General features: G+C 46.7%; 1 protein-coding gene across 2 annotated transcripts in view; it reads right to left on the bottom strand.

Moving 5' to 3' along the window:
• Window positions 1-5,796: 5,796 nt before the first annotated feature.
• The window catches only part of Socs7 (suppressor of cytokine signaling 7), a 30,558-nt gene continuing 13,863 nt past the window's right edge, over window positions 5,797-22,491 (bottom strand). For both annotated transcript variants that reach the window (XM_059271648.1, XM_059271647.1), the window contains 6 exons: window positions 22,177-22,307; window positions 21,521-21,689; window positions 19,825-19,953; window positions 10,540-10,675; window positions 9,992-10,142; window positions 5,797-6,046 (listed from right to left, as the gene is read on the bottom strand). In XM_059271648.1, the coding sequence (XP_059127631.1) occupies window positions 10,022-10,142; window positions 10,540-10,675; window positions 19,825-19,953; window positions 21,521-21,689; window positions 22,177-22,307 (686 nt within the window). In that variant the 3' untranslated portion in view covers window positions 5,797-6,046; window positions 9,992-10,021. The remainder of the gene's footprint in view (window positions 6,047-9,991; window positions 10,143-10,539; window positions 10,676-19,824; window positions 19,954-21,520; window positions 21,690-22,176; window positions 22,308-22,491) is intronic.

Here is a 22,491-nt window from a genome sequence, read left to right as displayed (position 1 = left end):
CATTTTGTGCACAAGTTTACAAAGGGATGCTCATCTTCCAAGGGTTTTATGGCCCAAGTCAGAGGGGACCCAGATCTAGCTTTCCTAAGCTTAGAGTCCAACAGGCCTCACCATGTTGAGTGATCTGGAATTAGAACAATGAAAATTAGTGCTACATTTGGAAAGTAAACTCTGATAACACACTTTAACACCCTAGATGAGGCCTGGCAAGCTCAGGTGCTTCTGGCCAAGATCTCTTGTGATGGGCTCCCAAATGGCTAGTGAAGCCTCCCTGTAATACCGTTGATTTGTTGTTGGAACCACCTCTTCTTTCAAGAACAAAGGACGTTTTACTCAGGCATTCCTGTCACCGTCAGACTATCAGGACCAGTTTCTTCACAAGAGCTGCATCTCCAGAACTGGGGCCAGCAGAGACTCCTAGAGGCCCGCCTCTGACGAGCCCAGTGACGAGGCTTCGCAGAGAATTCAGCAGGAAACCTACAGACAATTTCCAGGCAGCACATTGGCCCCTTAAGCAGGAAGCAGAAGACTCAGGGGAAACGGTAGGTCGGGTTAGTGGTTCCCAGTACACACCTGCATCCATCGGAAAAGTGACACCCTTGCCCCAGATCTGGGAGGGCCAGGCTGGAAAAGCGGCAAGGAAGCCTTTGGCTAGCCTCACCAGGATGGCTACTGCCACATAAAAGTGCCACTCCACACCCAGACAGGAAGGCTTCAGGCACCTGCCCTCTCTCCCCAAGGCTCTCTGGAATGCTCCTGCACTTTCTAAGGCAGATCTGGGGAGTGGCCATGAGCCTCAGGAATTTTCCAACAACTCTAAAGATGGCACTGGGTGTGTTCTGCATGGTTGCCATGCCCGAGAGTAGATGAAGAGTCAGGAGAGAGACTGAAAAACACAAATCCCAGTAACAGATCATTTCTAAACATTTTTATTTCAAATCTCTTTTCATCCCTCCCCAAAAAGACATGGGGTCGGTACAGCAATCATAAAAAGGAGATACAAACACAAGAGTCAAATGTCTCCCGCACTGACACTTACAAAAAACTGGGAATTATACACAGGGTTTCCAAACAGGACCTGCAGCAGCTACTAATGTCCCTTTACAAGAGTCAAACATGCCTATTAATACAGTATTTACAGACACCCCATTCTGGAACTAATCTACAGGGACATCCCAACACCCACCCCTCTATGCCCAGAAAAATACCAAAACACACCCAAAGTGCATTTGTTTTGTTTATATCAAAACATCTTTCCCTCTCCCCATCCCACCCCAGACCCCCCACCCATTTAAGATTGGCCTGCAAGTCTATTTTAACCATTTAGTTATTTTTTATACTTTATGAAAATAAATTATACAGCAACTATTTTAATAAATTAAGCACAAAAAGGGAGAATAAAGGAGGAAAACTAAATGGGAAGACAAACACCAGGCCACGCTTTGGCTCGGAGGGCAGGGGTGGCTAAGCAGGACAGAGTGGTTGCAGGGGTATGGCTCCCCTCTGGTGAAGAACCCCCTAACCACTGAGTCCAGAGTGACACCCCTCAGCACGCAGTCTCTGAAAACTACCAGAATGCACAGTGCCTGTGCCATGCAGCACCAGTGTGGGCGTCTCAATGTCTGGCCTGCCCAGAGCGGCGCCTGGATCTTGTCTGTCCCTCTCGGGAGCACCAGGGATGGAGTGGTCAGAGCAGCCCACTGTCCACTGAGCAGTGTTCACAGCAGGGTCCCCCCGTGGGCTGAAGAAGAATGTCTTGGTTTCCCTATCTGTCTCCAGAAGCAGAGGCCATCGCAGTCCAGCTGCGATCCAATGTTGCTGTCTGCCCGCTACAGCTGGCTGCTTTCCTTGACTTCTCGACGCCTCTTGGCATTGTGAGGAGGATCAGTGGGGCCCAGAGCAGCTCCAGGGACCCTCTAACCCTCTGAAGATGAAATGGGAGTGAAGGCATGTCACAAACTCGGCATGCAGGATTGGCTTTCCGGAGGTAGATGAAGTGGAAAGGGACAGGACAAAGGACAGAAAAGACAAGAGGACACGGAAGCAATGAAAGGTCAAGGACACACGGAATCTGCATGTGAAGAAAGGCCCCTTCTCTGGCAGATTACAGAACCAGCACCCTATTTTCAACTGCAGTCCGGAGTCCCAGAGCTCTCGCTGATTCGATCCCATCTCCCTCCCCAAACGCTGTTCTCCACTGCTTCAAGGAAGGCCTTCTGGCACTCTGTACTGAGCACAAAGGCTGCAATGCCAAAACAGGATGTACCATGGGGACTTGCAGACTTGATTCTTGCGGCCCAGTAATTCTACAGCTATCATAATGGGGCACACCTTTCTTTTTTTTTTTTTTTCCTTTTTTTTTCTTTTTAATACAAAAGGTTTTACTCCCCAGGAGCAAATAAATCATCTGAACTACTGATAAACACTGCTGCAGTGAAAAGAAAGACGGCTACATGTATGCAATAGCACAAGTTCAGTGAGGACAGCTGTGCTGAGGACCAGACAGAAAAACCACGCATCCACTCCCTCCTCCCACAAACCAAACCAAGAGGATTCCCATAGGGAAAATGTCTAACTCAAAGCTCTTCCCCTCCACACAGGGGGCATGCCATACTCTTATTAAAGTGGAAAACAAATCCTAGTCCCCGCTAGTGGAGATGTTCCCAACACCCCACTGCAGGCAAGACCTCTACAAATGAGGACTCACACACAGATCTCTAGACCTTGCTGCAGCTCCTTAGACTTGACCTCTGACTCCTGGGCTCAAAGGTCAGGAGAGGCAACAGGGAAGGAAAATATCTTCCCTGGGGAAGTTTCTCCTGTCCCTACTTCCCACTGGAGTAGGGACTTCCAGCAGGCCATGCCCTTCTAGGAGCATGGGGAAAGGCTGAAAGGGTGGTGGCTCCCTGGGGTCCTTCCTGGAGCTAGACTGAACCATTCCCCAGTCCTTATGGGATGTGCATCAGAGGGGGATATGTCGACATCCCATCACTACTCCCTGCTTGGCCTCAAACAACAGCTTAGCCTAAGGGACAGTGGGAAAAGAGAAACAGGAACTAGGGGTCACTTCCAAGCTTTTTTCCAGAGGCTGGCACTGCCATCTACATTTACTTCACCCTGGCATCAGCCTAAACGTCCAATCAGGACAGCTGGACCCGAGCCAAGCCCCTGCTCTCCCCATGCCTATGCTCCCGCACAGACATGCATTTCAAGGAAATCTAGGTTGCAGCAGCAGCTGTCACTAGCTTACACTGGCACATACCCGTCCTGAGGAAGGTTACAATAGATGAGTTATAAACAAGGGAGGGTTACATAGGCTGCGGCTGGGAAGGACAGTGACTCTCCCAACCACAACTCAGAAACCCACAGCAGGTCTCTAGAAGTGATGGCCTTTCCTGGTTTGTGACCAAAGACAAGTGACTCCCTTCGTGGACTGCATTTCCACTAGCACTGTCCAGCATGGGCAAAGGGCAAAGGCCAATGCTGACTTCTGGGCTTGCTCCTGCCCCCTTCTCCAGCCAGCCTGCAGTCCAGGCAACTGCCTCAACTGCTCTCCCCAAACATCCCCTTCTACACAAGGTCCCCCGGGTGCCAAGCCCTGCCTCATAGAGCTGTCTCCCACAGTGCTCTGCTCTGCAGCCCACTCTGCCAGGGAAGGGTCAGACCAGTTGGGCTGTGTCTGACATACATGCAGATCATGTCCGCCGTACAACATGCTTTCCCAGGACAAAAAGGGCAAGGCTACCCATGCTCCGCAGGAGGTCTGGTTTGCACCTGAATATAAATTCTCCACTGGTACCACAAAGGTGTCTGCCAACTTCTGGTTTTGCCCTCCACCACACCCTCACACCTCCTTAGCCTTCAGACCTGATGAACTACTGGGAGGTTTGAGTCTAGACCTCTGCAGTCAAGTAGGACTCCGATGCTGTTATTTAAGGCAGCTGCGTACTTGCCACACACAGACATCTCCTTCTGTACATTAGTTTGAGTGCTCTGTTACACTGCCCTCGCCTACAACCTAAAGCCCCATCACCCCAGAGCTTTCCTAGACCATCTGGTCTACCCTGATCACGCCCACTCTGTCTTTAAAGATGGTCCTTGACCTTCTGCTGCGATGAGTCGCTCCCCAGTTCCCTCCTATGCAACAGTCACTTTGCAGTTCCCTCAAGGAAGGGATCTTGTCTTCTACCTCATATGTCCTTCCACACTACCTAGCTCAGAGCCATGCAAACACAGGATGAAAACTACTTTTTAAATTATGGGTGGCTGAAATTGGAGACAGAATCCCTCCAAACTCCATATTAACCACTTGAAGATCTCTGTGGATTCTAGATTTGGGGCTCTATTGCAGAGCGGCCCTTTCCGTACGTATGATGATGAGTGACCTGGACCCTCCAGAGGCAGAACTTACAGGTATGCCAATCTCTGAATCATGATCTTATGCTGTTGGTAATATGATGTCAAGGAGGAAAAGAGTACCATGAGCCCTGTCACAAGTGGGCTAGAAAACACGTACACAGTTCATTTCTTTACAGTCTTCTAAGGAAGCACATTTCCTTTCTGGTTAGCTAAAGGAGGAAGAAGGTGACTGACTCCATGCAGAGGGAACCCACAGGGCTTCACCCTAAACCATCCATAACTCCAAACCTGATGTTCGGTTTGTTATATAAGGCAGATACAAGCAGAGAGAACTCACAAGGCTGTCATATGGACACTACAGGAGAGTAAGGAAGACCCAACAGCTCCACCATCCATCTTGACAGTTACTTCTCCCAGAGGAACTCTTTAGGAGAGCAAATTTATGTAGCCTATGACTGGCCGTGGCCAGCCTCAGACACAGAGACAGCTCAGCACTGAAGTTCTTTCCTCCTCCACAGCCCTCTGGAAAACAGGCAACTTTCAAACTAGCATCAGTAAAGGAAGGGCAATGGGGTCTGACTCAGGAAATGGCCGTGTTGCAAGAATGAACATGGGAAAATGAGGAAGCCCTTGCCACCTCCCATCCCAGAGGTGGGACGATGGTGATAAATCTGTGATTGTGAGACTCGATGCTCTCTCTCTCTCTCTCCATTAAGGCTGAGACACGAAGGCTCCTTTAGAGACACAACAGCTGTTTCTCACTTCCTCCACATCTCCTCCCGCTAGCTGACAGATGGGGTAACACCAGCTCCTCAGCTGTAGGCATGCTTTGCCGTAAAGAACCTGGAAGCATGCTCCATTAACCTCAGCAGCCTAGGACTGGAGCTCTGAACGGCCCAGGTGACAAGAACCACCACTGCCTTGACAGCTGGCTGAAGCAATAGGAGTGTTGTTATAACCCAAGTGAAATGCAGTTACTGAGGGAAAGGGGTGAGGATGGAGGGGTTCTGCCTCGGGTCTCTGAGCTTAAGGAATTGAGCACAACAAAATGAACACCGATTCCACGAGAGGCGATTCTGAAATCAGGTTTGTAACCTGAAAAGGAAAGGAGTGGGGTCACCATCCCACCAGCAAACAGGACCAGCCAGTTTCTCTTTCACCCACCAGCCCTTCTCTCATCTCCTACTGAAGCTGGAGACGAGAATCTTCAGGAACTACCAATCTCATTCCTCTCTGCTTCTCCGGCTCCTGGGCCCTCCTCCAGGTTCACAGAGAAGCAGACTTCAAGGCTGCCTTTGGCGCCAGCTGAACCGCCAGCCTTCCCTCACCTTCCCCTGACCTGCTCATCCCAACACCACTTTCAACTCAATGGGTATAAACCCCAGCTGCCTTCAACTGAGTTTTCTACACTGAGAAATGTAAATAGCAAAACATAACTTCTGAAAAGAAACAGTGTTAAGACTTCTTCCAGTTTTCCAAGGAGCTCATCTCTGGGGTGCACAAGGTTGGGTAGAACAGGGAGCCCCACTTGAAGGATGGTTGTGTGCTTCTTCCAAGCCCCAGAGCTGCAGGGGAACCAAAGTCTGTGCCAGGAATCACAACCCTCTCTCTTCTCTCTTTCTGCCAAGTTCTTCTTTTGTGGTAGGTTCATTTGGTTCTTCAGACTGGAGCTTGGCAACCAATATGCCTAGGTAAAAAGGGAAACAAAACAGAACAAAAACCACAGTTCAAGCACAGTAGCAGACCCAAAGGGAGTGAGAGGAGAACACGGCAGCCACTGTGGGCAGGAGAAGAGCAGCCTCAGAGCAGCATGGCAGCCGGACAACCAGATGCTTCCACGAAAACTAACAGCAGATGTGCCAACTGCCTCTGTTCCTTTTGGTCCTTGTTCTGTCTCACAAAGCCACAAAGGACATGAACACTCTTCTTGGGAAAACCCCCAAGGATTTCTTTCAGCTGCCCACCCTAACACTCTTCTCTGGGTTAATTGTATTTTCAGTCCTATTTTGTCCTCCCATATAATGATGTCTGGAATCCCCAACACCGAGGCCTTCTGAATGTGCTCCTATTAATTGTGGGTTTCCTGCAGGGCACAGCACCCACAGAAATCATTTTCTAACTGAAAGATCCTATTATTTTTCAATAGGGAGCTGGAGAGATGGCTCAGAGGTTAAGAGTTCTTACTACTTTTTCAGAGGACCTGAGCTCGGTTCCCAGCACCCTTATTAACTCTGGTTTCAGAGGGTGTAAAGCCGCCTTCTGGCCTCTACAGGCTTTTATATGCATAGGTGTACATTAAATCAAAAGGCCACACACACACACACACACACACACACACACACACACACACACACACACTTTAAAAAAGGAGCAGAGTCCAGTAGATGCTTCTAGTTCCCTATAACCTTTCCATTCTGATCTTTTTATTTTTGAGATAGGATCTAGATACAAAATGCATGGTGGCTGGACATGGTGGCACTCAAAAGGGAGAGGTAGGCAGGTCTTTGAGTTCTAGGCCTGCCCTCATCTCCAAAGAAAAGTCTTTTGGGCTGGTGAGATGGCTCAGCAGATAGTCACCTGCTATAAAGCCCAGGGTGGTCTCATGGAAATGGAGGTCCTGGCTGGAGAGAAGGCTCTGTGGATAAAAGCACTTGCTGCTCTTCCAAGATCTAAGTTCAGTTCTCAGTATCCATGATGTGTGTGTGTGTGTGTGTGTGTGTGTGTGTGTGTGTGTGTGTGTGTGTCTGGGGGGCGGGGGAGTGTTTAACAAGTACCTGTAACTCCAGAGCCAGGGAATCTGACACCCTCTTCTGGCCTTTCAAAGTACTTGCATTCATGTCTACACACTCCTACACAGTAACATAATTAAACAAAACCTTAAAAAAAAAAAATAAAAAAAAAAGGAAACAGATCCTACTGCTTTTATCTTCCATGTGCTGGGATTACAGACATGTCACCATACCCAGCTCCTGCCCTAATGTTCTCTGTAAGGCCACTACACAGAGAACTCTTCCTATGCTTAAGTACTTGGATATGCTAGAAATCACTTCCAAGGCACACAACCTGCATGTAACTAAAAATCTGAGCAGTTTTACATCCAGACCAGAACCCTTAAGTCAGAGCTCCACAGCATTCTGAAGCAACCATCTCTTGGTCTCTGATAATACTTACTAGCATGGCTCTCCTGCTTTTCCAGAGCCCAGGAGACACACACTAATTTACTTCGGTAGAAAACGTAATGGTGGGGCTCAAGAACTGGCTTAGCCTTTAAGAACACTGGCTGCTCCTCAGAGCACCCACATGGCAGTTCACAACTATTTGTAACTCCAGTGCTAGGGGGTCTGATGCCTTCTTCTGGCCTCCCTGGCCACTAGGCATGAATGTGGTACATAGATATATATACAGGCAAAACAGCCATATGCATAAAATTTTAAAAATCAAGGAAGAAAACACGGGACAGTAACTCTAGGTGTCGAGTAACTAGAGCTCCCACTTTAAGACGGAGGAGCACATGAGAAGGACAGATTCAGTGCTTAGAAACAACTTCCAGGTTAACACCAGACTGGCTGGTGACCTGGGATGGAAGGTGAGTATGTGCAGTCGCCAGCATGGCCAAAAGCAACAGTCCCATAAATCTACTTCCTACTGAGGCCAGCCTTCCGGTGTTCACTTCAGTATTAAATAAGCCAGGTGTGCTCGAGCTTTCTAATCCCAGACATTAATCCCAGAACTCAGGAGGCAGAGGTAGGCAAATCTCTGTGAGTTTGAAGTCAACCTGAATTCCAGACCAGCCAAGGCTATATACTGAGATCCCATCTCAAAAAAAAAAAAAAAACTAATTAGACCACACATAGTAGTATATCATGACATAGTAAGACCCTAGCAATAAACACAAATAAATAAAAGAACAAAAAACCAACCTAGTTAGAGGAAAACTATAGAGATTAGTTTAGGTCTTGCATGGGGCATGAATATGGTTCTAGGGGATCTGACTCTTCTGGACTATATGTGCACCTGTGCTCATATGTGTACCACCTCTCCCCACACATAACTAAAACAAAAATAAAATCTTAAAATAAATAAATAAATAACTAGACTCCACTGGCACAGAGGTATGGTGATGTATGCCTATAATCCCAGGACTTGGGGAGATGCAGGCGGAACAACCAGGAGTTCAAGGTTAGCCAGAGCTACATGAGACTGTCTATAAATAAACAGGATTGGCAAGATGGCTCAGTGGTTTAAGGCACCTGGAAAGACTGGTGACTTAAGCTTAATTTACCATGTAAAGGTGGAAGGAGAGAACTCCTTGACCTCCACACGCACACACTACTACAACTGCTACTACCAGTAAAGACAAGAATTTCCAACACAAACCAGTATTCAAAACAACTTACAAAGAAAGAGTAGACCTCAGTAGGGCAGTGGGAAAACGGCCTCCGACTTCAACCATTCCCTCACTTATTCTTTTCTTTCTCTTTTTCATTATGTGTATATATATATATGTGTCTGTGTGGGCTTGTGCATGAGTACAGAGCCTTCAGACACCAGAAAAGAGTGTTGAAGCCCCCTGGAGGTGGAGTTATATATAGCAGGTTGTAAGCTGGTGGACATGGGTGTTGGAAATTGAACTCAAGTCCTGTGCAAAAGCAGTATGTGGCCTTAACTGTTGAGCCTCCATCTCCGAGAATATTTATTTATCTATTTATTTACTTACTTACTCACTTAAATGTTGGTGTTGGGGGAGTAGAGTTTGAAACAGGGTCTCGTGAAGCTGGCCTCAAACTTGCTATGTAGCTGAGGTCAACCATGAGCTCTGATCCTGTGGCCTCTACCTCCTCAATGCAGGGATTACAGGTATGTGCCACCTTGCCCAGTCTAATTTATCCTTTTGAACATTTACTTTGTGGTGGTTGAGAAAAGGCAGGCTGCTTTTTCTCATCCCCCATCTCAAGCTATGGGCCTCAGTGGAACTCTTACTAAAATCATGCCTTTTGAAAATAAAGGCATACGTGAATTCCTTTCACGTTTATCCCCCACCCTTTGGGCTCTTGCTTTCTGTGTCATGCATGCAGTATCCTGGAGATCAGCTCTACCACATATGAGAAGCCACATCTGCAGTCACTTGTCTGCCTTCCTCATCGTATGCTAGTCCACCCCTCCTGCATATATGTACGTGTACCACATGTGTGCCTGGTGTCCATGGAGGCCAGAAGAGGGCACCCCACCCCTTGGAACTGGTGTTACAGATGGTTTTGAGTTGCTATATGGGTGCTGAGAACTGAACCTGGGTCTTCTGTAAGAGACTTAAGAGCTCTTAACCTGTGGGTGCAACCCCTTTGGCAAACCTCCATCTCTGAGAATATTTACATTGATTCATAACAGTAACAGAATTACAGTTGTGGAGTAACAACAAAAATAATTTTATGGTTGGAGATCCCTGCAACATGAGGAATTATATTAAAGGTCGAAGCATTAAGGTTAAGAACCACTGCTTTAAGCCTTCACGTCTGTTGTGTTTTTTTTCAAATGAAGTATGTACCTATTAGGGAACCAAGTATCAGACAAATGCGTGGGTCAGAAGTATAGGTCAGAAATATACTCAGGAAGTAAAAAGGCAGGGTGTTCCTACCTTTATGTTGAACAGCAGAGGCCCTCGCTGCTACGTGGAGGGTTCCACCTCTTGCTTCTGTTTGGAAATGAGCTGCGCTTCCTTTAGGGACAGGTATACCTCTTCCTGAGGATCATAGTAGTAGAACTTTCGAATGTAAGAGATCAGAGGTCTGTGAAAAACAAGGGGACACTTCTCAGGAAATTGATGGTTGTTTCTTTTAAGAAACCTCTCTTGCTGAACCCTCCCTTCTCCATTCATTTATACGGCTACAACTACTGAACAGCCTTTGCCAACCTGACCAAATTCTCACCTCACTCCTTACACACTCGTCTCCCTTACTCTACTGCACTGCACTCTGCCCAAGGCCTGCAGAGTGAGGCCAACATACCTATCTTCCTCCCTTTCTGCTGCAATGATACAGCTCTAGAGTTAAGTGCTAAGACACAGAGAAACGAAAGAACACTGCCTACAATTTTATGCTGGGCTGGGCCTCTGGGAGCAACTTGCAAGCTTCAAAGGCATTTCTAACCCACCACCCTGCCCTAACCCTGATGACCCCATTGTACTTAGGCAGTGGGAGATCCGGGATATGATCTATTCGGACAAGCTGCCGGATCCGGAATCTGCAAAGATGCTGGAGGGACTTGACATTGCTGAATCTGGACACTGGATAGAGCAGCTGAACTGGTGTTGGTGGCAGTCCTTCAAGAATGAAAACAAAGGAAACTCCTCAGAGAGAATAATAACACAGCTAACTACAGCTCCCCGAGGAAGAGAAATGCGGGGCTGTCGTGGGGTTGCTTTAGAGTTCATGTGTACACTGTGCAAAAGCCCCCCTAAAGGGCTGTGGACAGCATCTGTGAAGTACTACTACCATAGTCTACTCAAGGGAATTTAGTGTCCTCTGCTAACCTCCCCAGCAACATTTTGGTTTGGTTTGGTTTTTTTCCCAGACAGGGTCTTACTACATAGCACAGGCTAAATTGAAACTCACTATATAGACAGGCTAGCCTCAACCTAGAGCAATCCTCCTGCCTCAGCCTCCTGAGTACTGGGACCATAGGTGTGAGCTACCACACTTGGCTTCCAGAATCACTCCTAATTGTGGAGAACAGCCCAAAAAACAAGGCCAAGCTAAAGACTCCTTGGGGCCAAAGGGCCAAGCACAGGCCTGAGGTTCTCAGGAAAGGACAAGAACCCAAGTTTCCGGAGCTATTGGGAATGGGAGATGGTTGTTCAGTATGATCTAGCAGTATCCTGAACACCAGGGCTCAGGATGTTCAGAGGTACCATGGCTTGAATAGCCTTTATTACCACAAAGGATGTGCGGTGAAGTTTAGTCCTTGTTGCAGAATAATCTTTTTGTACATAGTGAAAATGTGTCTTTGTCAAGATGCCTTCTGGATTGGTTTAATAAAGAGCTAAATGGCCAATAGCTAGGCAGGAGGTCTACGTGGGACTTCCAGGCAGAGAGAACTCTGGGAAGAAGAGAGGCAGAGAGGCCATGGAGATTCGGAACAAGTCAGACATACAATACAGAACGGGATAGAAGTAAAAGCCACGTGGTAGACTATAGATTTAAATATATGGGTTAAGTTATAAAGCTGGTGGAAGAAGCCTAAGCTAAGGCCGAGCTTTCAGAATTAGTAAGTCTCTGTGTCATTACTTGGGAGCTGGCTGGTGGGACAGAAAGCCTCATACAAGCCCTGTCTGCAGCAGTGCTGGTGTAGAGCATTTAAGCTCGGGAAGGCCCCCCAAGATTCCAACTGGAAGCAGAAAGGAGGGCAGGCGGAGGTGGAACTGGTGTCAAAGGCACCACTCCTGCACCTGTCTTTCCAGGCCAGCTCTGCACCCTCCTCCCTCACTGCCTTCCTTCCCACCCCTGAAGCACGAGGCTGGGTCACAGGAACAAAGATGAGGATACTTCTGAGAGAACTAGAGCAGCTTGAGCAAGCTGAGTTCAAGAGCATGCCAGGCCCCACAGCAGACACCACCACATGGATCAGCAAGCTCTGTGCTAGGGAAGGAAGCCCAACTCCCACAGTCAATGCCACAGAACCCACCAAGAATGGCAGGACACTGAAACACGTTCAAATGAAAGAACAATGTCCTGATTCTGTAAATGAAGGGACTATGGAGAGTAAGGGAAGCAAACTGAAAAGTTACTGAAGGAATGCTGTTTTCTGGTTTTTCAAGACAGGGTTTCTCCGTGTAGCCCTGGCTGTCCTGGAACTCGCTCTGTAGACCAGGCTGGCCTCGAACTCAGAAATCCACTCTGCATCCCAGAGTGCCGGGATTAAAGGCACATGCCACCACACCCAGCTAGGAATTCTTTTCTTAGCCATAGTCCTATTCAAAGAAATACTGCAGACAGGACTGGAGAGATGGCTCAGTGGTTAAGAGCACTAGCTGCTCTTTCCAGAGGACCTGAGTTCAATTCCCAGTAATCATATGGTAGCTCATAACCATCTACATTGGGATCTGATGCCCTCTTCTGGCATAAAGGTGTACATGCAGATAGAGCACTCATACATTTAAAAAAAAAATCTTAAAAAAATGAAATATTGCAGACGCAACTGGTTAGAAAATACTAAAGGCAGCCTGCCTTCAGCACCTGCTCCACCTAAAGAAAAGATCATGGTGTGGCTCTGCCACAGCAAAGGGAACCTTGGGAGAAATGTTCTTCTTAGGTGGCTCCTCTGAGCATCTGCCCTCTGGGAAAGGGTATCTCAGTCAGCCAGTGCTGATTTATGCATGACCAACTTCTGCTAGACACCTCACCCTGACAGACCAAGGCTCCTATTCTGAAGGTCTTTAGTCCTCCTCCTCCATCCAGGTGGCTGGCTTTTTTTTTTAATTTAAATTTTATTTTTTAATTTTATTTATTTATTTACTGTTTGTTTGTTTGTTTGTTGTTTGTTTTTCAAGACAGGGTTTCTCTGTGTACCTTTGCGCCTTTCCTGGGACTCACTTGGTAGCCCAGGCTGGCCTTGAACTCACAGAGATCCGCCTGGCTCTGCCTCCCGAGTGCATATGCCACCACCGCCCGGCTAAATTTTATTTTTTAGTGTGTGTTGTGTGTCTCTATGGCCTCCACTCCTAGGAGGCCAGACGTGGGTGTCAGAGCCCCTGGAGCTGGAGCTGGAGCTACAGGCGTTTGTAAGCCACTGGGAAGAGAAACTCTAGTCCTTTAAAAACAGCAAACATTCTTAACAGCTCAGCCATCACTCCAGCCCCTTTCTCCGGGTTTCTGTTCTGTTTTGTTTTGTTTTGCTGAGGTGAGGGCTCATATAGTCCAGGCTGGGCTCCTTCCTCCTCTACCTCCCAAGTACAGGGAAGCAAGCAGGCAAGGAGAAAGGGAAGGAGAGAGACAGAGAGGGAGAGAGGGAGGGAGGGAGGGAGGGAGGGAGGGAGAAGAGAGGGAGGGAGGGAGGGAGGGAGGGAGGGGGGACAAATGGGAGCTCAGTAACACAAAACAGTCAATTTTGGGAAGAGGAAAGATTTCTTTGGCTTCTGGTTTTGGAAGCTCCAGTTCACACTTGCCTGGTCCCACTGCTTTTATGACTTCACAGTGAGGCAATACAAGGTCAGCAGAGGAATGTGTCACATGAAACTGCCTTTCAAAGGCGAGCATCAAGAAAGGAAAAATCACAGCTGAGGTCCTGGCATGGCGATGCACCCACTCAGGAAGTAGAGCAGACTGGTCTCTGAGTTCAAGGCCAAGGCCAGCATGACCTACATAGAGACCCTGCCCCAAATTAATCCCAGCATTCACAGGGCAGAGGCAGGCAGGTCTCTGTGAGTTTGAGGCCAGCCTGGTCTACAAATCGAGTTCCAGAACAGCAAGGACTGTTACACAGAGAAACCCTGTCTTGAAAACCAAAAAAAAGAAAAAAAAAAAGAAAGAAAGAAAGAAAAAGAAAAAATACTATGTAAAGAACTCTTAAAACTCAATAACAATAATATATATCCAGTTGAAAAATGAACCAAGTGGGGGTACTCAGTATAGCACAGTGCCCAGCACCCCAAAATGAATGAAGTTTAAAAATAAATAAATAAGCCAAAGTCCTGAGTGTACAGCTGTTGTCAGTGTTAATCGTCACTTGATCTATCTAGTCCCCTAGGAAATGGGCCTCTGACCATGCCTGTGGAGGGTCATCTTGTTACAGTAAGGGGGAAGACCCACCCACCAGTCTGTAAATACAGAAAGGGAACTGAGCAGCACCACGAGTTTATTGCTCTATTCCTGGCTATGGAGAAAACGCAACCGGCTGCTTCAAGCCTCTGCTACCCTGACTTTCCCATCATGATGGACTATATTATCGGACTCAACTGTGAGCTAAAATGAACCCTTTCTCCTTTGAGAGATGGCTCAGCAGTTACAAGTACTGGCTGCTCTTCCACAGATTCGATTCTCAGCACCCACATGGCAGCTCACAACCTTCTCTAACTCTAGACTCAGGGGATCTGCTATCTTCTTCTGGCCTCCTTGGACACCAGGCATACATGTGGTACACAGACATACATGCAGGCAAAACACCGTACACATTGTGCTGGCTAGTTTTCTGTCCATTTAACCCTAGCTAGAGTAATATCAGAGAAGGGAACCTCAAGTGAGAAAAGGCCTCCATAAGATTGGGCTGTATAGGAAAACTACTTTGGCTATAGGGCATTTTCTCAATTAGTGACTGACGGGGGGGGGGGGGGGGCACATTGTGGGTGGTGTCACCCTTGGGCTGGTGGTCCTGGGTTCTATAAGAAAACAAGCTAAGCAAGCCATGAGAAGGAGCAAACCAGTAAGCAGCACTCCCCCATGGCCTCTGCATTGGCTCCTGCCTCCAGGTTCCCACCTGGTTTGAGTTCCTGCCTTGGTTTTCCTCAATGGACTGTGACGCAGGATAGGTAAGTCAAACAAACTCTTTGCTCCCTGTGGTAGTTTGAATGTAACTGGCCCCCAAAAGCTCACAGGGACTGGCACATCAGGTGTGGCTTGTTGGAGTAGGTGTGGCCTTATTGGAGAAATGTGTCACTGTGGGGATGGGCTTTGAGGTCTCAAGATACCGCCCAGTATCTGAGATCACTTCCTGTTGCCTGCCAAAGATATAGGACTCTCAGCTATCTCTCCAGCACCATGTCTGCCTGCACAACGCCATATCCCACCATGTAGTAGGACAGGCCCACAGGGTCGAGGAAATTGGCTCAAATCATGCCGAGTCTACCTGAGGGCCTCACAACAGGCACTGTCGGAGTTATTGATCGTGCTCAGCCAATGAGGGATGATCACGCAATGCCACCAGATTAGGACACAGCTTGGGTGCTGGGAGGAGGGTATAAAAGAACTTCCCCGTTACTGAATAATGCGTTTGCTGGTGTCTGTGTCATTGACACTGCACCTTCTCACCCCCTCCCCTGAGGGAGCCATTAGGATCCAGCAACAACACCATGATGATAATGGACGAAATCTCTGAACTGTAAGCCAGCCAATTAAATGCTTTCCTTATAAGAGTTGCCATGGTCATGGTGTCTCTTCACAGCAACAGAAACCCTAACTAAGACACTCCTCAAGTTGCTTTTTTTCCCTTGGTTTTTCAAGACAGGGTTTCTCTGTGTAGCTTTGGACCCTGTCCTGGATCTCGCTCTGTAGCTTTTGATCATGGTGTTATATCACAGCAATAACAACCTAACTAAGACACATATCATAAGAACAAATTTATCTATCAAAGAAAAACACTTCTTTTAAGTTGCTTTTTATATTATTTTTATTGTAGTTTTAATTTTTTTTTTTTTTTTTTTTTTTTTTTTTTTTTTTTAGACAGAGTCTCACTATATAGCCCTGGTTGCCTAGAACTCACTTTTATTTATTATGTACATGTACGTGTGTGCCTGTCTGAGTTTATGTGCACCGTAAGTGTACACACACCCATGGAACCCATAAAAGGGTATTGGATGCCCCCTGAGTTGGAGTTCCACACAGGCAGTTGTGAGACACCCAATATGAGTGTTGGGAACTAAGTGTGAGTTCTCTGCAAGAGCAGTATGCACTCTTTTTTTAAAAGATGTATTCATTTTTATTTTATGTGTACGAGTGTTCTGCCTACATGTAAGTGCACTACATGCATGCCTGGCCAGAGGAAGTCAGAAGAGGGAGCTGGAATTAGAGACACTTGTTAACTGCCATGTGGATGCTGGAACTGGAACCCAGGTTCTCTGCTAAAGCAGCAAGTGCTTTTTACCACTAAATCCTATCTCTGGCTTCCCTTAGATTGCTTCGGAATATTTTACTATAGCAAGAAAAAAAGAAACTAAGTTAGAAATTGGTACCAGGAGTGGGGTCATTGCTGATATAAACCTGGTTATATGGTCTTTAAGTCACTGAACCTGTTTTGTGGCTAGAATAAAGAAGAGTTTGGAACAGTGTATTTAAAAAGCTGGAAGCAGAGCTTAACAGGCCATTCTCGTGGGAACTTGGAAGGCAAGAGTACCCGAGGAAACTTGGACAGTGGGGGCCCACTCATGAGGTTTCAGAGGGGAGTAAGGATTCTATCAGGAACTGGGCTAGAGGCCATTAACGTACTGTTTCAGCCAAGAATGTGCTTTCATTCTGCTTATGTCCTGAGAACCTGAGAAAAGTTGAAAGCTAATGGACTAATTTGTTTGGCATAGGCCATTTCAAAACAAGAGAGCATTCAGGCCAGTGCTGAGAAAGCAGCTGTGACTGTTAAAGAACTCAGCACCATTGCAGAGATATCCTATCTGCACTTGCACAGCAGGAAAGGGATCCTGAGGGAACATCTTACCCCTTGGAGGCCCATCTTGTGAAGACCCAGGTTCACTTAAGCTCACAGGCCCTGGAGCCCTTGAAAGCTGAAGTGTGTGTCTTCTTTGATTCTATAGGAGCTCACAGTTAAAGATTTTGGACTTAAAAAAAAAAAAGTGTTGATGGGTCAGCAGGGTAGCTCAGTGGGTAAAGGTGCTTGAAACCAAGTCTTATATTGTATATAGCATGGCCATGAGCACGGTTAGCATGGTCACTTTAACAGATTTATAACCACCCAGCAGATGGGCCTTGAGCATGCCTGTGTAGGATAATCCTGATTATTTTAACTGAGGCAGGAGAATCAGAGTTCAAGGTCTGCCTCAGCTATATAGTCAGTCTGAGGTCAGTAAGGGCTATAGGACACTGCCTAGGAGGCAGTGGGGGGTGGGGTGGGAAGAAAACCAAAAGGAGAGTCCTATCTAACAATAAAGAGGGAAGTCGGTCGGGTCGCGGGCTGACAGTGCTCAAGCTCTGCCTGTGTGGTGTTCTCCTTATACCTAAGGAAGTGGTGTGGGTACCCCTCCTCCTCCAAACATCCCAACTGGATCAGTCCATCTTTGGATCCAATAATGATTTCACAGGACATTCAGAGAGCCATACTGAGCTACGATAGGTAAATTCCAGACAGAACAATATTTTATTTAAAAATATTTTTGAGGCAGAGTCTCATTCTATGGTGCTGAACTTGTTATATTTAAAAATCTTGTCCCAGCAGGGTATGGCAGCATTCAGCTATAATTCCAGTACTTAGGAGGCTAAGGCAAGGGGATTGCCACAAGTTCAGGACTAGTCTGGGCTACACACTGAGTGCTGAGACCCAAGTTCATCTTCAGCTGGATAGTGTGCATGAAGCCAGCCTGGGATACATGAGACATACCTCCCAAAGCAAACACACACACACACACACACACACACACACACACACACACACACACACACAGAAAGAGACAGAGACAGAGACAGATAGACAACTGAGAATGTGATTCCATCACAGAGTCTGCCCAGCTCGCCCACGACCTGGGTTCAGTTCACATCCTGAGTGCTAAGATTACAAGTTTGCCCACTACACTTAGTTTATGCTGTGCTGGGACTGGGGCTTCATGCATGCTGGCCAAGCAATCCACCAACTGAGTTAAATGCCTAGTTCCATTATCTAAAATTGTAATGGACTAATCAATTAGCTAACTTTGAGGTGGTTAAAAGAATTAAGAGATATGTAAACTAGAAACCTGACCTACCACTTAGTGTATAACAGGCACTCAAAAAACAGTAGCAAATACTACAAACTCTAGCCCATATACAATGTTAGAAATCTCAGCTGCAATTTCTGAAGATGAAGCACATCTGTGGGATAAAAAGAGCTGTTCTGGTGGAGCCAGGAGTCCACCAAGTCTCTCAACAGTCTGCAAGCAGACACTCCAGAGCACTAAGACGTCTTGCTGAGACTGCCTACTTCACACAAGCAGGGCTCATTACTCCGTCCCTGAAAGTCACTCCCAGGCTTGCTGGTCGTTCTCCCTTTGTCTTTCTGCCGTCCCCTCCTTAAGGCTATGAGCTGCCTGAGGGCAGCGACTGGCTTACTTTTTATACTGAGTTACAAATAAATGTTTGTCAAATAAATATCCATCATATCCACAAATGTTAAAAATTGCTAAGCAGAGTCAATCCTCAAGAATTCTAGCATTTTCTTTCAACTAAGAGAAATGCACGCGCCCCCATGGTGTTGGCAGCTCAGAACCAAATACCAAATGAAGTGAGAATTAATACAGTTCACACCCTGTCGTGCCTTATTTAAATCACCACCATTATACAAACATCACTGTCACCTGGCCCAATCCTGTTCCTGATGTTCTGCCCAAGGCTCCTCAGCAACTCCTACATTTCAGAGCAATTTCTTGGCACCCTGCTCAGGAAGTTAATTTGATTCAAAGTGAAAGCAAGAAGCTCTCACTTTAAGTTCTGCTTGTATCCTGCAAATTCCTCACATTCATGTGCCTGTTAGTTTTCTTTACCCAATGCTACAAACCAATTTCCTCTGCCTCCTCTGACAGAGACTAGGCAGGTACATTCTTGAGTGAGCTGGCTGACTATGTGACCACACCGGTGAAGCCAAGAACAGGACAGTGCTCCCAAACGGAGAGAAATCTTTGACTTTAACAACAAGTAGGATGTCAATATACCAAACAACAACTACCACCGCCGCCACCACCCCTTCTCTTCCTCAGTTAGTCCAGTATGGACAAATCTATAGCCGATTCTTCTCATAATCAACCGAGCCCAGCCCCTGGACTCACTCACCACTCACTGCCTTTCTTTCTTTCTTCCTTTCTTTATTTCTGTTTTGTTTTTTGTTTGTTTTGTTTATTTTGTTTTGAGACAGGGTTTCTCTGTGTAGTTTTAGAGCCTGTCCTGGAACTCGCTCTGTAGACCAGGCTGGCCTTGAACTCACAGAGATCCTCCTGGCTCTGCCTCCCGAGTTTTGGGATTAAAGGTGTGTGCCACCGATGCCTGGCCACTCACTGCCTTTCTGTGAGCCCACTCTCACATCCCTGTCCCTGAGGAAGTGACATGAGAGTTCTCACTTTCTGTTTCACAAGTAAGAGGCAAGACACCTGTAACAGCAGCAAGGAGCCATCTCAATGTCAAATGGTACAAGATGCCTGGGTTTTCTTCTTCACGTGGTCAGAGAAGTAGAAATCATTCTTCAGAACATTGTAAGATGTTCTTACAATCTTACAATTGTAAGGGCTGGGATTATTCAGTGGACTCTGCAGGAAAAGGGGTTCCTACAATAGCCAGCTCAAACAGTTTCAGCTGTGGCTTTTGTTTGGGGCTGGGATATTCTAGTAGAATACTAGATCATAGCCAAGTTAGGTTTAATAGTTAATATAGCTAGCAGGAGGCTGAGGCAAGAGGACCATATGTTTAAGACCAGGTTGGGCTACACAGAACGTTCAAGACCATCCTGAAATACACCAAAGTCCCTGTCTCAAAAAAGCAACAATAATAATAATAACTATAACTACAGCTTTACCTGGAACCCTGGATCTCAAGAAATAGAGAAATTTCCCATTCTTGGAGTGCATGATGGCTCTCTTAATGAACTCTACCACAGACTGACAGCGATCCTCAAACTTGGGATGGCACCATAAGCTGAAGGTTCCTGAAATGGAAAATTAAAGAGTAAATTTACAAACGTTTTTGGTGGGGTGTGGTAAGACATTCTCATCATCCCAGCACTCATGGGTCTAAGGTAGAAAGATGTGAGTTAAAGCCAGACTGGGCTATATAGCAAAACTCTAAAAATTAAAATAAACAAACAAACAAACAGAACCTCAAATGATCTGAGAGGCTGGTGTGAACATTTTAATTTTTTTTTTTTTTTTTTGGTTTTTCGAGACAGGGTTTCTCTGTGTAGCTTTGCGCCTTTCCTGGGACTCACTTGGTAGCCCAGGCTGGCCTCGAACTCACAGAGATCCGCCTGGCTCTGCCTCCCGAGTTCGGGGATTAAAGGCGTGCGCCACCAATGCCCGGCTTTAATTTTTTAATAATTAAATTCTTCTTCTTTTTTTATTGGTATTTCAAGATAGGGTTTCTCTTTTTAGCCCAGGCTGTCCTGGAACTCAAAGAGATCCACCTGCTTCTGACTTCTGAGTGCTGGGATTAAAGGTGCAAGCCACTACCACCCGGCCTAATAATTAAATTCTTAAATTTTTTAAAAATAATTTTTAGCCGGATGGCGGTGGCACATGCCTTTGACCCCAGCACTCGGCAGGCAGAGCCAGGAGGATCTCTGTGATTTCGAGGACAGCCTGGTCTACAGAGCGAGATCCAGGACAGGCACCTAAACTACTCGGAGAAACCCTGTCTTGTAAAACCAAAAAAAAAAAAACCTAAAATCAGTCTTTCCTTCTTGAGCTTCTTCTAAAACCCACACCCAGAATCCTGGCAAGTTCCTACCTCCTCCAACTCCAGAGCCCCAAAGTTAAAGGAGAACCTGAACGCCTATGACTTAATACAAAAAGACCACATTCATGATAACGAGTCATTTCAGGGAACTGCAGAGCAGAGTCTTTGGAGTTACTCTTGTGGTATCACTAAAATGATGAGGGCATGTCCCACTGCCAACAGGCACCAGAAACAAAGCTTCTTTCTAACAATCCCATTATGTAAGAAGAAAGGACCTTTAATTTATTTATTTATTATGTATACAGAAGCTCAGGCCAACTACACTGATGTATGCTGGTGTATGTTGCACTAGTGAACAGGAAAGCCTGTCTTAAGATGAAAGGTACAGACCAACATGTAAGACAGTTGTCCTCTAACCTCACAGGCACCCTGTAGCTCACTGTCTGTCTCTCTCTCACTCTCTCTCTCTCTCTCTCTCTCTCTCTCTCTCTCTCTCACACACACACACACACACACACACACACACACACACACATACACACACACAGGCTGGAGAATTGCCTAAGAGGTTAAGAGCACTCACTACTTTTTGCAGGGTTTGGTGCCTGGCACTCATATCAGGCCACTCATAACTGCTGATAATTCCAGCTCCAGGAGACCTAACACCCTCTTTAGGTGGTCATACACATATGCTCAGGCCCACACATAAAACAAAAATAATGAAACAAATAAAAACTTAAAGAGAAGGTCAGGGGACTAAGTTAGCAAAGGCAGGAAAGGCAAGCTGGAGGAAGGCCTTCTCCAGGGGCAGCACCTCTCACCTCTATAGTGCTCCATCCTAGTGTGATGGGTGATACCCTGTGATCGAAAGCTGAGGCTCAGGATGTAACGGGGATCAGAGCTGTCTCGTACCAGGAAAGAACCATCTGGCTTCCCTTTCAGCTTCATCTCTGCATCTTCCCAATTCATAGGACCCCAATACCAGCCACACTATAAAAGACAGGAAACAGTAAAGGAGTTAACAGAGAAATGCCAACATCTTGGGCACACTCTATCTTACCAGGGGAGATTATCTGAGAAGGTAAAATCCATTATAACACTTGTGCCAACCACAGCAGTGAAAACCAAGCTCCTTATGCTTTAGTCCTCCGGGCACCAGAAGACTAATTCTACATTTTATTACCAATGGTCCTACAAGGACAAGAAGGAACTGGGTCAGTTTACCTCGCAAAACCATCTTAGAATATTCCAAATACGTCTCTACAGTCCTCCTTCATTGGGTCTAACTTTTTCCCTCCAAATTGGGTCTTCTTACCTTTCCTATGGAGTGAACAAGAGCCTACTGTCTAGGCACTGTGACTAGAAGCATAGAAACTCCTCTTCCTCCACAAACCCAAGGACAGCCTAGGCCTAGAGCTCAGGTGTGGGAGGGAAGGTGAGCTGCCAGCCCTCAGGCAGGCATCACCACATCACCTACCTTCTCCAGCTCTCGAAGGCTGGCTGCAAAGCTGCTTGAGTCGGGCCGGTAGAGGGGACACTGGAGGTGCTGGGAGGGCTGGCTGTGCAGGGACTCTGACGCTCTGAGGGGAGCGATCCGGGGAAACGCATCTGCAGGCAAGAGAATGGAGGAGAGCACTGTTTTATCTCCACTGCTCCTACTCACAGGCAGACTTCCCCTCCCCACAAAAAAAAGAGAGAGAGAGAGAGAGAGATGCTAACTGAAGGAGGACAGGCATTAGACGCTAAGCTGGGGAGGGTGGAAGCCAAAGCGGTGGGAAGAGCTGGATGGGCT

The sequence above is a fragment of the Peromyscus eremicus genome, chromosome 8a (assembly GCF_949786415.1).
Source record: "Peromyscus eremicus chromosome 8a, PerEre_H2_v1, whole genome shotgun sequence".
Lineage (NCBI taxonomy): Eukaryota > Metazoa > Chordata > Mammalia > Rodentia > Cricetidae > Peromyscus > Peromyscus eremicus.
Note: the sequence above shows the minus strand (reverse complement) of the source record. Positions and strands in the feature narration are given on the sequence as shown.